Source organism: Typopeltis vanoorti, chromosome 21, assembly GCF_054136105.1.
Source record: "Typopeltis vanoorti isolate ZY-2024b chromosome 21, IOZ_Tvanoo_1.0, whole genome shotgun sequence".
Lineage (NCBI taxonomy): Eukaryota > Metazoa > Arthropoda > Arachnida > Uropygi > Thelyphonidae > Typopeltis > Typopeltis vanoorti.
The window spans coordinates 79,199,226-79,217,870 of record NC_143569.1 but is presented as its reverse complement, the minus strand read 5'-3'; the positions used below and the strand labels follow the sequence as shown (position 1 = coordinate 79,217,870).

At 35.4% G+C, this 18,645-nt stretch overlaps 1 protein-coding gene across 1 annotated transcript in view; it reads left to right on the top strand.

Moving 5' to 3' along the window:
• Positions 1-18,645, top strand: part of STUB1 (STIP1 homology and U-box containing protein 1) — a 124,268-nt gene that overhangs the window by 82,704 nt on the left and 22,919 nt on the right. Inside the window, exon 5 of the mRNA XM_090411022.1 lies at positions 16,336-16,392. Within this exon, the coding sequence (XP_090267148.1) occupies positions 16,336-16,392 (57 nt within the window). The remainder of the gene's footprint in view (positions 1-16,335; positions 16,393-18,645) is intronic.

Below are 18,645 nucleotides of genomic sequence, written 5' to 3'. Positions count from 1 at the left end.
AAGGTTTGATTCCTGTTCTCAAACTCTTTCATTTTTTCTTCAATAATCTTTGTGTATTTTAGTCTACAGTTTACATCTGAGAGCTGCTCAACTTTTATTCACTTTAAAACTTTCTTATATGTTATTTTTTTCAATATGAAATTCAGTTTTATCCTGCTCAAGACTAAATAGTGATCACTTCCAATTTCAATTCCTCTGTACATTCTGGTGTCCTGCACCACGGAGAAAACATCACTATCAACAATAACATCGTCAAAGAGACTTTTCTTATTCTTTGCCTCTTCTCTCCATGTGAATTTGTGCACATTTTTATGTTGGAACATGTTGTTAGTAATAACTAGTCCATGTCCTGAGCAGAAATCCAACAGATATTTGCCATTATTATTAGCTTTGCTCTTTTCTCCAAATTTTCCCAAAATATTTTTGTATGTCTGAGAATCATTTCCTACTCTGCTATATAGATTCCCAACAAGGACCAACTTTTCCTTTTTCATTGCGCCAGTTGCTTTTTCTAAAGCCTCATAAAATTCTTCCAATTCTACCTTAGTAGAACCTTCTGTGGGACCATAGGTACAAATAAGTTTCATTATCCAGTTCCCCATTCTCATATTTGCCCACATCACTCTACTTGAGACTGCCTGCCATTCAAGAAGATTAGCCTCGTATTTAGTGTTGAATACTATCGCTACTCCTTCTTTTCCTTGATTGTCATTGCCTGAATATAAAACATTTATAGTTACTATAATCAGCATGAAAGTCTTTGATTCCGACCTTTGAGTTTCTTATTCGTCTTTAAAACGATGTGGGATTTGATAACCCCTTAATTTAAATAATAACATTTTGTATTTATTGTTCAGAAAGATCTCACCAGTTTTTGTCTGTTTTGTTTTAGTCACCCCTATTATGTCGATCTGGTACTTATCTAATTCCTCAGCTAGCTCCATTTCTTTGCCATTCAGGCTTCTTATGTTGATAGTACCGATCTTTAACTCTGGTGATGTTGAGTTGGGGTGTGTTTTCAGATTTGTTCCAGTAGCTGACTTTTCGCTATTCGTCCTGGTTCTTTGGTGAAAACAATGGGGGGGGGGGGGGCTTGTTTAACCAGGCGACATCCCAGCCGGTATGAAATTTTGTCATGTTGTGCCATCATTTTGTATTTTGGTTTAAGCCAATAAGAATACAATTTGGTCTGCTAAATCCCAAATTTCCAGCCCATCCTCTTTCGTTCAGTATCCAGGTAGATACCCAACTGGGTGCACCACGAGAAGGTGAGGATTGGACATTAGGTCAGAAGCCCTGGTTGGTTCTCTGCATTCCTTTAAAGGCTATGTGGAGGTCTCCTCTCAGTTATACAGCTTTGACCCTTAAGCACCCCTATCTAATACTACCAAGTTGAACAATCTTTCACTACGTACACAGACTATGGTAATAATTGTGCCTACACTTAAATCGTATACTGGAAATGACAATGACCCACAATGCTGTACAATAGGCAAGTTAAATAATAGGTAACAATTAATGCTATCTTATCTCGCAATCAAACAGGTAAATTCTCAATGTATAGCTAACTGCCTACGCTCCATAAACAATGCTAACAAACAAATATGCTAGAGCAATCTCTGCTACAATTCTTGCTTTTAGTTAATCATATATAGAAGACCTTGCTTTGTATTAAATCATCTAGTCCACTTCGGTAGATCCTTGAGATCATTACCATCTGTTTTATTCCGATATTTCTTTTCACTTACGGGCACCTTTTAACGACATCGACGGGGCACTTCTACTGGCGGAAATCAGCAGGCTCTTTTGTGGCTGGAAGTCTGGAACTTCTTCTTTCACTGCTTAATCGACCTATCTAACATCTTTGGATATCTGTTGGCAGGAACCTGTCCCTTGATCTGGAATCAACATGACATATACAAACCGGAAGCCGGAACAGAAAAAGTGCTTATCCAGCAACTACCATCGATAATGGCCTCTCCTCTTTTAGCGCTCCTCTGACTATCTACGACCGACCTTCCCCAATGAAACGCACGCTATGATGACTGACCTTCTCCGACCAACAAAACTGAGTGCTCTGCTCCGTAACGATGACTCGTGAACCCTTTGCCCTCAATTTCTCCCCTTTTTAAGCTGCTCCAATGACCTTCAATTTTTCTACCCTTTCATTCCCTTGGGTATTCACATGGGTCTGCACCCGCCACCTTTTTTCGTCGCTGTGTCAAGCCAGGAAACCCCATAGATTTTTGACCTTCGTGAATGTGATAGCTTCAGGTCTTATTTTAATTCGTCTGGGATATTTCTGTGTCTTAAACATTCTGTTAATACAATTCTTTTATAGATAATTTTCTTTGTCTTAAACATTCTGTTATTACAATTCATTTATACATAACTTTCTTTGTTGTTGTTGTACAGAAATTCAGCAGTCAGCTATTTACAAAAATTAGAAGTGAATTAATCTAATTTAAATTCTGAGTAAAATCAGTATAGAAAGAATTTAATTTTAAATTTCTATCTCTACAGGATTTTACACTTCCAATGTTGAAGGTGTTGATAACAGAGCAGTCTTGAAAGAAGTTTTTCTTATTGCTGAGGATAAAGCGAATTTCACTAGTTTTTCTCATTTGGACTTTTCCATGCCCATTTCGTATGTGTTTTTTTCTTGAAAAAGGAATTCATGATATACAGGTTTTCTTTTTCTGTAAATTCTATTAACTTTGCTCCTCTATCGTGTCTCATGCCATATCCAAAATTTTCCATTGAGCTTTCATCTGAATGTTATATACCATTTCTAGCATTAAAGTCTCCCATTACATTTCTGAAGTGATGTTTTCCTTTATTGTAGAGCTGGGATATATTATGATAGAAGGCTTCAATTTCTTCATCAGTATGACTTATTGTTGGTGCATAGATTTGGATGATCTTAAGAGTGTATCTTTTTGAGATTTGAACAACAATTCTTGTTATTCGATCAGAAATGCTGTCAAATTCTATTATGCTGTTCTTCAATTTTTTGTTGATCATGAATCCAACTCCACTGATTCTTTCCTTATCGTGGCCTCTATAATATAGTATGTCTCCGTTTTTTAATTGAAGAATTTCTTCACCATTACGCCTAACTTCACACAGTCCAAGAATGTCCCATTTTAGTCACTTTAGCTCTTCGGTTCAGTTAGCCGTGCTTCACTGCTCAGAGCCCTACAGTTTAATGTTTCAGGGTCTAGTTTCCAATGGCAGCATAATCTGGTTATCTGGGGATTCTTAGTACCCTCTGTCTTTGGGTACTAAGTATCCAACTGTCTTGGATAAGTATTAAACTGTCTGCTACCTATGGCAGCAGACAGTTTAACTGTCTGCTGCCATAGGTAGTAACAATCTGGCCTCTGGAGAATGAGGGCCATTTTATTTCTCTCGAATTCATCTTGGAAGGTAAATTCACCACTACACTGGCCAAGTGCAGGTTGGTGAATGGCACTATTTTCACATGGGACCGCCAGTCCCAAAACCACTGGTCCATGGCTCTTTATTCAACATGTTCAGAGCTGCCCTATATCTAATGAGTAGTAGTCAGGGTTATGGTAAGGTAGTAGTGTGTGTATTCATATATATATATATATATATATATATATATATACACAACATTTTTTATGTATCAATTATGTGTGGCAATTTTTACCTGTAATTTCCAGTTTGTTTTGATACTTCAATGTTTATTACTATTTAAGAGTACCTGAGGAAGGCTGTTATAAGCCGAAACTAGTCGCATTATTCTTATTAAAATCTTTATAAGTTATCTCGGTTTTTTAGTCATTAAATCTATTTTTAAAATGTATCACAACAACTGAGTAAAAGCTGATTATCACATATATATATATATATGTATGTATGTATGTATACAGCAGCATCAACAGGGTGTAGCATAGAGGCAGCTTGCCTCACGGCACGGCTTAATAAGGATGCTAGTTCAGCCATATTGCGATAGGTGGTGTCGCTACGTTAACAATTCCTGTTAGCGTATCAAGTGCAGAAAGAAGTTTTTCCAAGCCTAAACTGATTAAAAATTATTTGCAAACAGCAATGACCCAAGAAAGATTGGTCGTTTAGCAACTATATCGATAGAGGCAGACATAGCTTTATAATTTAAATTTATAATAGCTGATAAACAGTTTTATTGTGCTATTCCTCATAGAGAAAACATTTAATTAATATTATTATGTAATCGTTTTGCATTAATGTTTCTCTTGTAATAAAAACAAAATAGCAATTGGAGATTTTCTTTTATTTTTGTCTTATAATCCATCAGATGCAATATTTAATTGTTTGCCTCAGGGTGCGATCTAATCTGGCGACAGCCCTGTGTGTATATATTAAAATTATTATTTAATGACTGAAAACTGAGGTTTTGAGTTAAACTGTATTAATAAAGTTTAACTCAAACTTGCCAATATATCTTGCCTCCTCTCTGAAATGCTTCACAGTTAAATCTTTTTCTTTCATTAAAAACTCGTCTGACTTTATTTCCAAGATTAAAGACTTCAAATTGTCCAACTCAGATATTATGGCCAGCTTTGACATCGTGTCCCTCTTTACATATGTTCCCACTGAAGAGGTTCTTACTCTTCTAAAAAACAAGGTTTCTAAAAAGATCTTTGCACTACTGACGCACTGCGTCAAATCAGGATATTTTAAATTCGAAAATAGTATTTACAAACAGAAGTCTGGATTAGCAATGGGAAGTCCATTATCTCCGGTCCTTGCAAACATCTATCTTGAAGACTTCGAAGAAAAGGCAATTTCTTCCTTTCCATTAAAACCGAAGATATGGCTCTGCTACATTCATGACGTATTCCTGATAACCTCAAAATATTTCAAAATCACTTGAATGATATACATCCAAATATTAAATTTACATATGAGTTAGAAGTGGACGGCTCCCTTTCTTTTTTGGATATTCTAGTAACCAAGTCAGCTGAACATATCAAATTCTCCATTTTTAGAAAACCGACGCACACCAACAGGTACCTTCATGCAGACTTGCACCATCATCCACTGCAAAAGTTCGGCATCATCTCAACTCTGGGTCATTGAGCAAGATCTTTATTGTCAGACGAACAAGAACTTCACAATGAACTCGAACGCCTTCAAAATACCTTTAAAAACAATGGATACTCTAGGAGAACTATAAATATAATATTGTTTAACCATCACCATCAACACCACAACGAGGATACAACTAATTCCAAAGGCTGCATTTCCTTAACTTATATTAGCTCTGTATCAAGTTTTAGCAAAAAATTTAAAGAAATACTATATCAAGACTTTTTTCACTACTTTATCCAAACTTCGCTCAATCTTAAGCCGTCCAAAGGATAGACATAATAATCTTCAATATCCTGATGTCTGTTCTCTGTGATTGTGATAAGCTGTACTACAGTCAAACTGAAAAATCCATCGAACTCTGCCTAGAAGAGCATCAAAGCGACATCTCCTACAACAGAACTCGAGCCAGTGCCTTGTCCAGCCATGCATTATTTTTGGCAAACTCTGGTGAAGAAAGCCTCCCACATCAAATACACTGGATTTAACTAACAACGTTCATAGATGTTATGATGAATTATATGAATTATAGAGACAGATTCTAGAATCTAAGGAAATCGTTCTTGACCCCGTTCACATTAATGGCAACCTAAGATCTGCTTATTCAGTATTGGAGATTGTGAGACCTTACACACATGCATGCCCATGATGCTACAGCCAGAGTTCTTTCTTCCATTTAAAATTTTAACTTCTGTTGTTTTATACATTCTGAGATGTAGAAATCCAGTACTTGTACGGTTCTCTCTGATATTTTTTATGTCCTTTTCGCTTACACCTGACGAAGTCTGTTCTGAGATGAAACTAGTTGTGTGTATTAATAAAGTTTAACTCAAAACCTCAGTTTTCAGTCATTAAATAATAATTTTAATATGTTATCAAACTTAGTAAACCTTCAATTTAATAGTGTGTGTGTGTGTGTGTGTGTGTGTGTGTGTGTGTGTGTGTGTGTGTGTGTGTGTGTGTGTGTGTGTGTGTACACACACATACTGCATCTAAAAGCTGTTTAACTTTTATTTTTATCTATAGCTAGATTGAGTCATCAAATTTATGTTTTTGTTTCTAAGTCAGCATTGGCTTTGTAAAAGGGAGGTTTTTTTTTTTTTTTTTTTTTTCCCAGCTTACTAACAAATTTAATGGATAAGAGAGGTTCATATGCAGCGATCAACATTTGAACTCTTTGATAGATATATTTAGATATATATTTATACTCTTTGATAAATAGATTTGATGAGTCTTCTAGCATCAGAGATGCCATGGAGATTCCTGCATGATAATAATAATAAAATTGTAGCAACACACACACACACACACAAAATGAAGTGAAACTTTATTTAAATTAAGGGGATATTAAATCCCATCATCATCATCATCATCATCAAATTCCTGCCATGTACCCTCAAGGGGTGTACAGGATATGACAGTACTACATGGAAAAATTACATCATTACTAACTTCCTATCAACAATTTTCCTCCAAATCAGTCTGTTACTTGTCAAGACTCCAACATTATCAGATCTTACATTTCTATCGTCTAAGGCACTTTGTACCGTATCAATCCACCTATATCTTGGTCTTCCTCTGGGTCGTTTTCCTGCCAACCTGGCAGAGAACACTTGTTTTGCTAATCTTTCCTCTCCCATTCTATTTAAGTGACCATACCATCTGAGATTAGCTCTGCTAACGCATTCCTGGATGCTGACAATGTCAAGTTCTTTCCTAATATCCTCATTTTTAATATGATATTGCCATTGATGCCATCTGTTCACGCCTCTAATCTTTCTCAGGACTCTCATATCTGCGGTCTCTAGTCTTTGGTCAAGTGTTTTACTTCTGACCCAGCTCTCAGATCCATAAGTTAAAATTGGTTTGAACACTGTCTTGTATACAGCTAATTTAGTGTTCCGACTAATTTCTTTCTTATTCCATATGAATTTATTCAATTGACTTCCCACCATACCAGCTTTGCTGATTCTGTTGTCTATTTCTATATTTAGTTTACCATCTTCAGTAAAAATTGTGCCTAAGTAGCTGAAATGTTTTACTTGTTCCACAGGTTCTTCATTCACAACACAGTTGACATTTTCAATGATTCTGCCTATTTTCATTGTCTTTGTCTTTTTATTGCTGACCTTCATACCATATCTATTACAACAGCTATTCAATTTAGTCAGAGAATCTTGCAGACTTGTAGCGGATTTATTTAGAAGTATAACATCATCCGCATAAAGCAAAGAGCTGACATTAACATCTCCAATTTTGATATCAGGTTTAATACCACATTCCTTCATAATGTGATCCATATAGATAATGAATAACAGAGGGGATAATGTACATCCTTGTCTCACACCAGATTTAACATTAAACCATCTTCCTGTACTTCCTTCAATTCTAACTGCTGACTCACAACTCAAATAAAGACTAAGTATTGCTTGATATAATGCCCCATTGACACCATATAACTGCAGCGTATTGAATAGCTTCTCTCTTGGCACCTTGTCATATGCCTTTTCCAAATCGACAAAACTTAAATACAGATCTTTGTTATATTCCCATGCTTTCTCGACTATTTGTCGTAAAGTGAAGATCTGATCCTGACAGCCTCTATTTGGCCTGAATCCAGCTTGTTCTTCACCAAGCTTTTCTTCCACAATTCTTCTCAACCGTTTCTCAAGTATACTTGCATAGATCTTACCAGGAACACTCAGTAGGGAAATACCTCTGTAATTCTCACATTCAGTTTTATTTCCCTTTTTATATATGGGTACTATGAGAGCTCTACTCCAATCATCGGGAATTCGTCCCTCTGTCCAGGCTTTCTGAACTATGCAGTGCAGCCACTGTAAGACTCTTATACCACCATACTTCAGCATTTCTGGTCGAATATCATCTACTCCTGCTGCCTTTCCACATTTCAAGCCTTTGATGGCTTTTTCTACTTCAAGTATGGATATGTATTCCTGACTGCATGCCTGGTCAGTGTTTTTTATCACTGTGCTGTCATCACTGCTTGTTTCATTTAGCAGTTTTTCAAAGTAATTACTCCATACTTCAAGGATATCTTTTTCTCCTGTTTTCATTTCACCTTTATCATCTCTAATTCCTTTTACAGCACTCTTTCCTCCATTCCTAAGCTTCTTCAACAACCTCCAGAATATTTTGCCATCTTCTTGATATTTATTTTCTATATTCTTGCCAAAGTCCTCCCATGACTTTTGTTTAGCTAGTTTTACACACTGTTTAGCTTTCTTACATTTGTCTCTGTATTCTGTAAGAGTAAAAGCTGACTTATTTGCCAGGAACTTTTGATATGCTTTCTTCTTTTCCTTCACTGCCTCTTTAACTTCCTGTGTCCACCAGGGAGTTCTGATTTTTTTTTATCCTTGCACACAACCTCACCACATGCCTCTCTGGCAGAATCAATCAATGTTTCCTTCAGAGTTTGCCACTGAATCTCCAAGGTTTGATTCCTGTTCTCAAACTCTTTCATTTTCTTTTCAATAATATTTCTGTATTTTAGTCTACAGTTCACATCTGAGAGCTGCTCAACTTTTATTCGCTTTAAAACTTTCTTACATGTTATTCTTTTCAATATGAAATTCAATTTTATCCTGCTCAGGACTAAATAGTGATCACTTCCAATTTCAAATCCTCTGTACACTCTGGTGTCCTGCACCAGGGAGAAAACATCACTATCAACAATAACATAGTCAATGAGACTTTTCTTATTCCTAGCCTCTTCTCTCCATGTGAATTTGTGCACATTTTTATGTTGGAACATGGTGTTAGTAATAACCAGTCCATGTCCTGAGCAGAAATCCAACAGATATTTGCCATTATTATTAGCTTTGCTCTTTTCTCCAAATTTTCCAAAATATTTTTGTATGTCTCACAATCATTTCCTACTCTACTATTTAGATCCCCAACAAGGACCAACTTTTCCTTTTTCATTGTGTCAGTTGCTTTTTCTAAAGCCTCAAAAAATTTCTCCACTTCTACCTTAGTAGAACCTTCTGTGGGACCATAGGCACAAATAAGTCTCATTGTCCAGTTCCCCATTCTCATATTTGCCCACATTACTCTACTTGAGACTGACTGCCATTCAAGAAGATTAGCCTCGTATTTTGTGTTGAATACTATGGCTACTCCTTCTTTTCCTTGATTGTCATTGCCTGAATATAACATTTTGTATTTATTGCTCAGAAAGATCTCACAAAGATCTAATTCCTCAGCTAGCTCCATTTCTTTGCCATTCAGGCTTCTTACGTTGATAGTACCGATCTTTAACTCTGGTGATGTTGAGTTGGGGTTTGTTTTCAGATTTGTTCCAGTAGCTGACTTTTCGCTGTTCGCCCTGGTTCCCTGGCGAAAACAACGGGGGCCTTGTTTAACCGGGCGACGCCCCAGCCGGCATGAAATTTTGTCATGTTGTACCATCATTTTTTATTTTGGTTTAACCAATAAGAATACAATTTGGTCGGCTAAATCCCACATTGTTTTAAAACTGAATAAGAAACTCAAGGAGTTTCATGCTGAATATAATAACTATAAACGTAGCCACCGATACGTTTATAGTTACTATATTCGGCATGAAACTCTTTGATTCCGATCTTTGAGTTTCTTATTCTGTTTTAAAACAATGTGGGATTTAATATCCCCTTAATTTAAATAATGTTTTACATCATCGAAATGAAGCCTATTGGCTCTTTATTTTAAATAATTTATGGATGCACCTTTTTGACAACTCGTATAGCAGAGTATATAAGTTCTTTTCGCTATACCGTTAGTATTATACTTTGGTCTAGCTACTCACTGATGAGATTTCAATAAAGATCGAAACCAGCTGGGTAGTGACCTCCCACCATAATGTATAACATCATACATCTCCTAGGAGTTTCTTATTCGGTTTTAAAACTATGTGGGATTTAATATCCCCTTAATTTAAATAATGTTTTACATCGCCGAAATGAAGCCTATTGGCTCTTTATTTTAAATAATGAAGTGAAACTGTTTTTCCTCCTGATATCACAGATCTCTTCTCTCTTACCATCCATCCTGGTTACTTCTTTCTGAAGAACAAAATTTGCAAACACACAGGGAGTAGTGCTATGGGCAACTATTTCTCTCATTTGCCCATGCCGCTTTTTTTTCATGGAAAATTTTGAAAAAAACATGCTCTTGACTCATTCCCTTTAAAGCCTTCTGTCTGGTTAAGATAAGTAGATGATGTTCAGTATTTGTCTTAATGGCCTAGAAGCATTACTCATCACCTCACTAGTCAATAGCTTTGTCCACAGAATTCTTCACTGACAATTCATTGGAGAAAAGTTGAAAAATTCATCATGGGAAAATACTTCACCAGAAAATTCATCAAGGGAAAATTGAACATCATCATTAATTACCTGATATGTACCTTCAAGCAGTGTTCAATCTACTATACTAGAACTGCATAATTAAATTTACATTATTATTAATCGTCTATCAACAGTTTTCTTCCAAATTAGTTTACTACTTTTTGAGCACTCTAATATTGTCGTATCTAACATTTCATGCTTCTAAAGCACTTCTGATTGGATCAATCTACCTAGACTTTGGTCTTCCCCCCCCCTTGGTCTCTTTCCTGCCATCTTGGCATCAAACACCTGTTTTGCTAACCTTTTCTCGCCATTCCATTTAAGTGGCCATACCACCTTAGATTAGCTCTGCTCACCTATTATTGAATGCTAACAATGTCTAATCTTTGATCAAGAGCTTTATTTCTAACCCAAACTCTTAGATCAATAATTTAAAATTAATTTGAGAGTCAAAAATACCAGAAGCTGGTACTTTGGCTCATTCTTTTTTATTTTGTTATCTATTTCCAGATCTAACCTATTATACTTACTAAAAACTGTGCCTAAATAGCTGAAATATTTTACTTGTTTTATACACTCTCCATTCAGAATGCAGTTGACGTGTTCAAAGTTTCTGTTTGTTTTCATAGTTTTAATCTTTTCCTTTAAAAATTATGGAAACAAATACCGTGTTAGAGTAAAACTTCAGTTTAATATAAACCAAAATAATCATTTGATGTTTCAACCTTCACATGAAGGTTGCATCATCTGGAGTATACACATACATATATATACAAAGAAACAAGCTGCACTACACTCTACATGGTATGCTAAAGTTACATTGATTTGGTCAGTCTTTAAAACTATTGGCCTGACCTCTGGTGGAAAAAAAAACCCTTACTACATTAACACCAGAGTCCTGTTATGATTATTATTTATTTGGTTACAAAAATAAATTAAGCTAGAGAGTTGGTCTCTAGCTTAACATATTATATGTGTTACAAAATACATATAATATAGATTACAGTAAAGCCATACATTAAAGGGTTATCAGAAAAAATAAATAGAATTCTACATCATTATAATCTTAATATTACTTTTAAACCACCTATAAAATTTTAAAAAAACATATTCAACTCCTCTAAGGATCCTCTCATCCCATTGGCTCACCCTGGAGTTTATTGTATCTATTGTGCCAATAACTTACCTTATATTGGTGAAACTGGACGTACAATATTGATGCTAGCTGATGAGTTGCAGCCAAAGAAAGTAGTATATCAAGATGATAGACATGTGAATGATAGTACATTTGAGGCTGTCTGGTGTAAAATAGTGACCAATGCAACCAAATATACAGTTGGTTGCTGCTATAGGCCAGGGGATATAGGGGGTGATATTGAATTCATGCATCAGCAAATTAGTGCAATGAGTGCAGGGTTAGTGATTATTATGGGGGATTTTAATTATGGTGATATCAATTGGAAGGAGGAAATATCACCTGGCAAAAAAGAAATTGAATTCATAAATCTTCTACGAGATAATTACTTGAAACAGCACATAACTGAAGGGACACGTGGTGTGAGAGTGTTGGACCTGGTCATTAGTTCAGAGGATATATGCATAAGTAAGGTATCCTCGTTACCTCCAATTGGCGATCATGTGGTATTGACTTGGGAGGTTGCAAAATTTGTGGATTTCTCTCTTAAGGAGTATATACGGAACTACAGGTTAGGCAATTATAATAAGCTTCGGAGTGAGCTTGCAGCAGTTCCATAGCAGAACATATTGCAGGGGAAAGATGTTAGCAGTGCATGCGATAAAATCAGCAGGTATCTGAGGAAGGCAATATCAGAATGTATCCCCATCGTCAGGAAGACAAATAAGGTAGGCGTTAGATGGATGAGTAGTAGTATCAAGCTTGATCTGCAATAAAAGAAAATGTTGATCAGTGCACCCATGAGCAGTACAAGGCTCAAGCTAGGAAGGTTACCAGCATAGTAAGAAAAGCTAAATCAGATTATGAGAAGACTTTAGCCAAGGAAATCAAGGGTAATCCCAAAGAGTTCTTCCGCTATGTGGCAAGTAAAAGGAAGAATGACTTCAGAAGGATAACCTTTGTGGGTGCTGATGGTATCGAGGTGACCAATTCAGATGTAATAGTAGAGTTACAGAGTGATCACTTTTCAAAAGTCTATCACCCAAGTGAGAATATCTCTGTACCTGTAAAAATAACTAATGTGCAAATTGAAGTTAAGAAATCAGAGGTACTTAGTATATTGCAAAATTTAAATGCGAACCCTGCTGTAGGTTTAGATGGAATATCAGCTCGGGTGTTGCATGAATGTGCAAAGGAATTGTCAACGCTTCTTACTTGGTTATTTAACTTAAGTTTGAATTCTGGTATAGTCCTTAGGGAGTGGAAGTATGGCAAAATACAATAGTTCCTTTGCATAAAGGTGGCTCTAAAACTGCGGTAGTTAATTACAGACCAATCACCATCTCGGAAGTGGTGGTAAAAGTATTGGAAAAGTTGATTAAAGACAAAATTCAAGAATGGGTGGATCAGGATATGATACTCTATAGGGGCCAACATGGTTTTGTTAAAGGTCGATCCTGCCTTAGCAATTTATTAGCTTTTTATAATAGAATGACATCTGAGTTGGACAAAGGAAATGGCTACACAGTGGTACTTCTGGATTTTGCTAAGGCTTTTGACAGGATACCCAATGGAATACTGTTGCGCAAATTGGAGCAGATGGACGGATTCTAAACTGGTGATGTGGATAGGAGAATGGTTCAGGGAGAGATACCAGAAGGTGGTGTATGGAGGAGCAGAGTCAGTAACGAGTCACCATACAACACTCTTTCCTTCATTTCAGAAACTCTCTCATTCTTACGATGAGGTTATTCTCTCTCATTCTTATTACAAAGAGACATTCATCGCTAGAGAGTCGGACCAGAAGGTTCCCAACAAGTACTGTGCTGGGGCAGGGTGTTGCATTAATGGAGCACACTTCCTCCTCTTCGGATCTAATGATGGTCACTAGATGCCAAATTCCCTACAATAATTTTTTTTAAATAAGCATTAAAAGTTTTGTTAGATGTAAGATAAATATTTAGAAATTGAAAAAAAAAAAAAAAAATGAAAGGAAGATGAAACTGATGTAAAAATAATCATAATTTATGAATTATGATTATTTTATGTAATTTAAGTAAATTATGAATCTTTTTACAATTATTTCTCTATTAGTATATTTTTAGTTTTGATTTCATAACACATATATTGACACTTGCGATGTGCCCATTATTGATATTATATTTGTCAAAATTAATGTAAACCATTTGAAATTGATGTACCTACTAAATTTCTGATAATTATGTTACTTTCAATCCTTTTTATTGTAGTTTAAAATTATTAAGTGTTGTGTTTTATAAAGACATTCTTGTTACCATAACGGAAACAACATGTCAGCCATCATACATAACTTCTTGCTTATCACTTACATGGAGTGCACATGCTTTCTGAGGAGTGTGATGGGTGATTGACAGCTGACAGAAAGAGCATTTTGTATCGGAATAATGAGGTTTTATTTATTTGTGTGGGGTTACCTCCATTTCTCGATTGTCCCTTAGGACTGGTTGAGCCATCCTAGTGAGGGATTAGGTATGTATTTTATAATGTAGATCCATGTGTGTGTGTGTTCACAGGCTGCCGTGCCTGTTCTGAGGGACGAAAAACCCGAGTTTCCGGGTGGAAAAAATCCTCTACCTCTGTATGAAACTGGCTAACTCACCTTTAGTCGAAAGAGACCAGATAAAGATTCCTCATGTCATGGACTGGAATTGAACTCAGGTCTTTCTGACCAAAGGGCTTCGTCTATACCGACTGAGCTACGGAGACTCTGGAGTAACAAGGTAAACAGGAGAGAGCTAATGGAAGTTTAAGAACACAGACCACAGAAATTTTGTTGTTAGAAAGTTTTTAAGTTTTTACATGACAGTCATAAGAATATTAATAGAAGATTCCTCATGTCATGGACTGGAATTGAACCCAGGTCTTTCTGACCAAAGGACTTCGTCTATACTGACTGAGCTACGGAGGCTCTGGAGTAACAAGGTAAACAGGAGAGAGCTAATGGAAGTTTAAGAACACAGACCACAGAAATTTTGTTGTTAGAAAGTTTTTAAGTTTATACATGACAGTCGTAAGAATATTAATAGAAGATTCTGAAAAGGAATCATAGAACTGTGAGTCTTTAAACTGTTGTAGTTGAGTCTGTCATCAAGTGTTTAGTAAATAAAAGAAGATATTGCAGTCGATGTTCTAATTGAATGTTTGAGGAAACGCTGATTGGAAAGTTTCATCTGTCTTAAGGACTCCAGATCTGTTTGTTATTTCTATTGGAAAAGGCGATAGAATTAGCTCAACTAAGATATGTTGTTTTTGAAGTAGTAGAAGAAACTTTTTTCCTCTGGTACAGTAAATTGTGCATCAAATAGAACTGCAAAAGGTAAGAAATATTTATACTTCAGTGAGACAGGAGGAAGGGAGATATATTTTCACAAAAAGGCTCTAACAAAGAAACTGACTATGAACATTTTGTTTGTGTGAAAACAAGGTGTTTAGTCTAGTAGATGTATTAAGTATATGTTATACAATTCAGTAATAGAATGAGTCAGAGAATGGGTGATTTTGATATTTTTGGATAAGAAAATCTCTAAAGTGTAGATTTATTTAAGAAGGCCTTGGATCCAGTTATTTTTGTAGTTATGTAATTTTATTTAAAGTGCGTATATATTGTTTTAGTTTTATGAAATGTATATATTGTTTGTATTTGGTCTTGAGTCGGTGATTTTTCGGATTCTAAAAGAAACAGTTAAAAGTCATTGCACCAGTTGGAGTTAAATCCTTGTGTAAATACTAAACACGCTGAGTATAAAAATAATCTTTATAGAGACAATCTCAAAACACATAGGCACAAATAAGTCTCATTTTGATGTTTGCCCACATCAGTCTTCTCAATGTTGCCTGACGTTCAATTCAAGAACATTATCATTGTATTTGGTATTGAAGGCTATTGCTGCTCCTTCCTTTACCTGATTCATTACCTGAATAGGAAATCTTGTCTTTATTAGAAGAATCTCTCATTTTTTCTTCTTTCTTCAATAACACCAATTATGTTCTTTTGAGTTCTGCTGATGTCAAGTTTGGATTTGTTCCGATAGCTGACTTTCTGCTGTTTGGTTCTCTGATGAAAATTGGGAGCCTTTTTTACTTAGACAATGCCCCAGTCAGTATGACTTTTCATCTTGTTGTATCATCGTTGTGTTTTGGTTTTAGTCAATAATGAATAGCATTTTGGTTGGCTAAGCCCCAAATTTGACTTATCCTTGTTCTTACATTATCCAAGTGGTACCTACTAATGGGGCAAATCACAAAAAGGTGAGAATTGGACCTTATATTAAAAAAAAAAAATTAAAAAAAAAAAAAGTGGTCATTCTCCACATTCCTTAAAACATGAGGGCTCCTCTAAGTTATCTAGCTTTGATCCTTAAGCAGCCTCTTGAACAGATAATCAGGATTAGTGTTGATAAGTTTCCTTTTTTCATCCCTCTGACTTTTCAAAATCACTAGCTTTTCGTGTTTCAAATAATTTAATTTTTTAAAAAAATTGCCCAATGTTTTAGAAAAAATAATCCATCCAGAAACACTCAAGAACTTAATAGTTTTTAATGTGAGAGTGTGTTTACTTTGCTTATTCTAAGTATACTATGTGTGCTTATCTCATAAGTATAGCCTTGCACTTTTGCTAGTTATACTTTTCATCTTTTTATGTGTTTTTAACTGATGTTAAATAGCATTGTGAGATTAAAAAAAAAAAAAATTGATGTTTTCGGTTTTTTTCAGGATAGATGCATATCTGAAGTGAATCTTTTATTTTCCAAAGTTGATGAAAGGAGAAGAGTAAGTAAAATTAATTCATCTGCAAAATTTTAAATTTACTTAATAGATAAATTGTGAATGATGATTTTCAGTAATATGCCCATTATCAGGCCTCAGATTGGGATTTGTTGTTATTTAATTAAAAATAATAACAATGTCTAAATAATAGAAGCTAATGCTAAAAACATTAATATTCTCTAGTTTTCTACTCATGTGAAATATAAATCTGCTTAATTATATATGCATAAATTTCACACTGTTTTTGAATAAAATATCATTGAAACTTTAAAAAATTTTCTAATTATTTTCTTTCTTCTACTTAGAAGAGGAGTTTTTTCCTAAGGCATTGGTGTGCTGAGCTGACTACTATCATTCCTCTACCTTTCTCTCCCTTAAACCTTAAAACCTAAGCAGGTGCTTGTCAACGTCTAATCACAACTCAGACTTGCTGGACTAGTGGCTCATCCTCCTACTTTCATGCCAGCCACTTCTGTTTTTTGAAACAGCTTTCTTCACATTGATTTCTTCAGAGACCACAGTTGTTCAAAATCACATCAACAGGTTCCTTTATTCAGCTATTGCTTCAACTTTGGTATCTCTTCTGGGTCTGGCTCCCACTGATGAGACCTCAATAAAGGTCGAAACCAATCTGGGTAGTGGCCCTTCCCATAATGAGCAGTGCATTATACACATCTGAAAGGATGTGCTTTGCAATGTGGGATACTAAAACAACTGAAATGAAGTCATTAGCTGCTACATAGAAGTAGCCCAGTTGTCAAGATACTTCACATGCAAATATTGTTTACTTACATTTGGATCAAAGATTAAACCAAGAATATAATTTCTTGGCATCTTTAATTCATAGTATAAAAAAGTAAAAAAAAAAATTTCAACAAAAATTGATTTCCTTTGGTTTGAAAGATCTGGGTGTGAAGTTTGTGTAGGATGTAAAGAATTTTATAAGTGGGGTTAACCAGTATCTTACAGAGGTGATAGGAATAATAAAAAACCTGAGTTTCCTTCCAAGTTTCTGGGATGAAACTCAGGGTTTCGTTATCTCACACAGGCTAGAACTCATGCACAGACATAATATAAATGGTTTCATAGCCTTTGTTTCTTCATCAGTAATTCAAAACAACCACAACTTTCACCTGAAAAGTCACAATCCTTAAACCTTAATGGAAAACTTATCCTGTTTATATTGCAAATGAAAGAAAATCAGTTCTCTTTTCCTTTTATCTTAATGTTCTTCCTTGTTGTCTTGCTGGGTCTGGAGAAGCAAGCACACTGAAAGAAGTTATGTTGAGCAAATTGGAGAGGTTGACCTACTCTGTTAATCCCCCCCTTTTTTGGGGGGGGGGGTATTCAGATGATGTAATAGCTATATAATTTCATATTCAAAAAATGAATGCTCTTTTTTAAACTTGTAATTATTGTGTGAAACACTGAAAAAACATTATCCAAAGGTTTTTTTTTTTTCATTTCATTTCCTGAGATGCTTCAAGCATCTCAGGATTTTTTACATAGTTTATAATTTCGCCTCAGTATTTTTATTGATTTCAACTCGTAGAGATCATTATGACTTCAGTGTTGCATTAAAGTTGCCAAGGTTGTATTCTTTAGAAAGTTGAGTTTCTGTTATCTTTGATTCTTTGGGTAAAAATTGAAGCTCTCAAACAATCATCTTAATGATGGAGCTTTCCTGTCTCTATTTCCTTCAAGAACCATAATCTTTGTCTTGTTAGGATTTTGCTGAAGATCTCTGTTCTTACTGACATTAACTTTGTCAAGGATTTGTCCTAGTTCTTCCTTGTCATTACAAAGGAATGTATTGTATCATCAGCATACCTCAAATTACTGATCAATCTGTTGCCTACCCTTATTCCTATCTTTAGCTCATGCAATACTACTTGCATGATTTCCTCCACATAGACAATAAGCAGATGAGGAGAAAGTAGGCATCCATGCCTAACTCTCATGCCTACCTGAGGCAATCAGCTAATCCAACACCTGTTCTTAATCTGGCTTCTTGCTCACTGTACAAGCTAGCTATCAACTTGATGATGTCTTCAGGAAAACCTATTATTTTCATTACTTCCCATAGTTTCGCTTGCTGAACACAGTCAAAAGCTTTACAGTAGTCTATGAAACACATTATCATAGGGAGTCTAAATTCTTATACTTTTCAGTGATCTGTCTAATACAAAGGATTTGATCTCTGGTACCCTTACTTTTTAAAACCTGCTTGTTCCTCAGGCATATCTGTCTCAACTT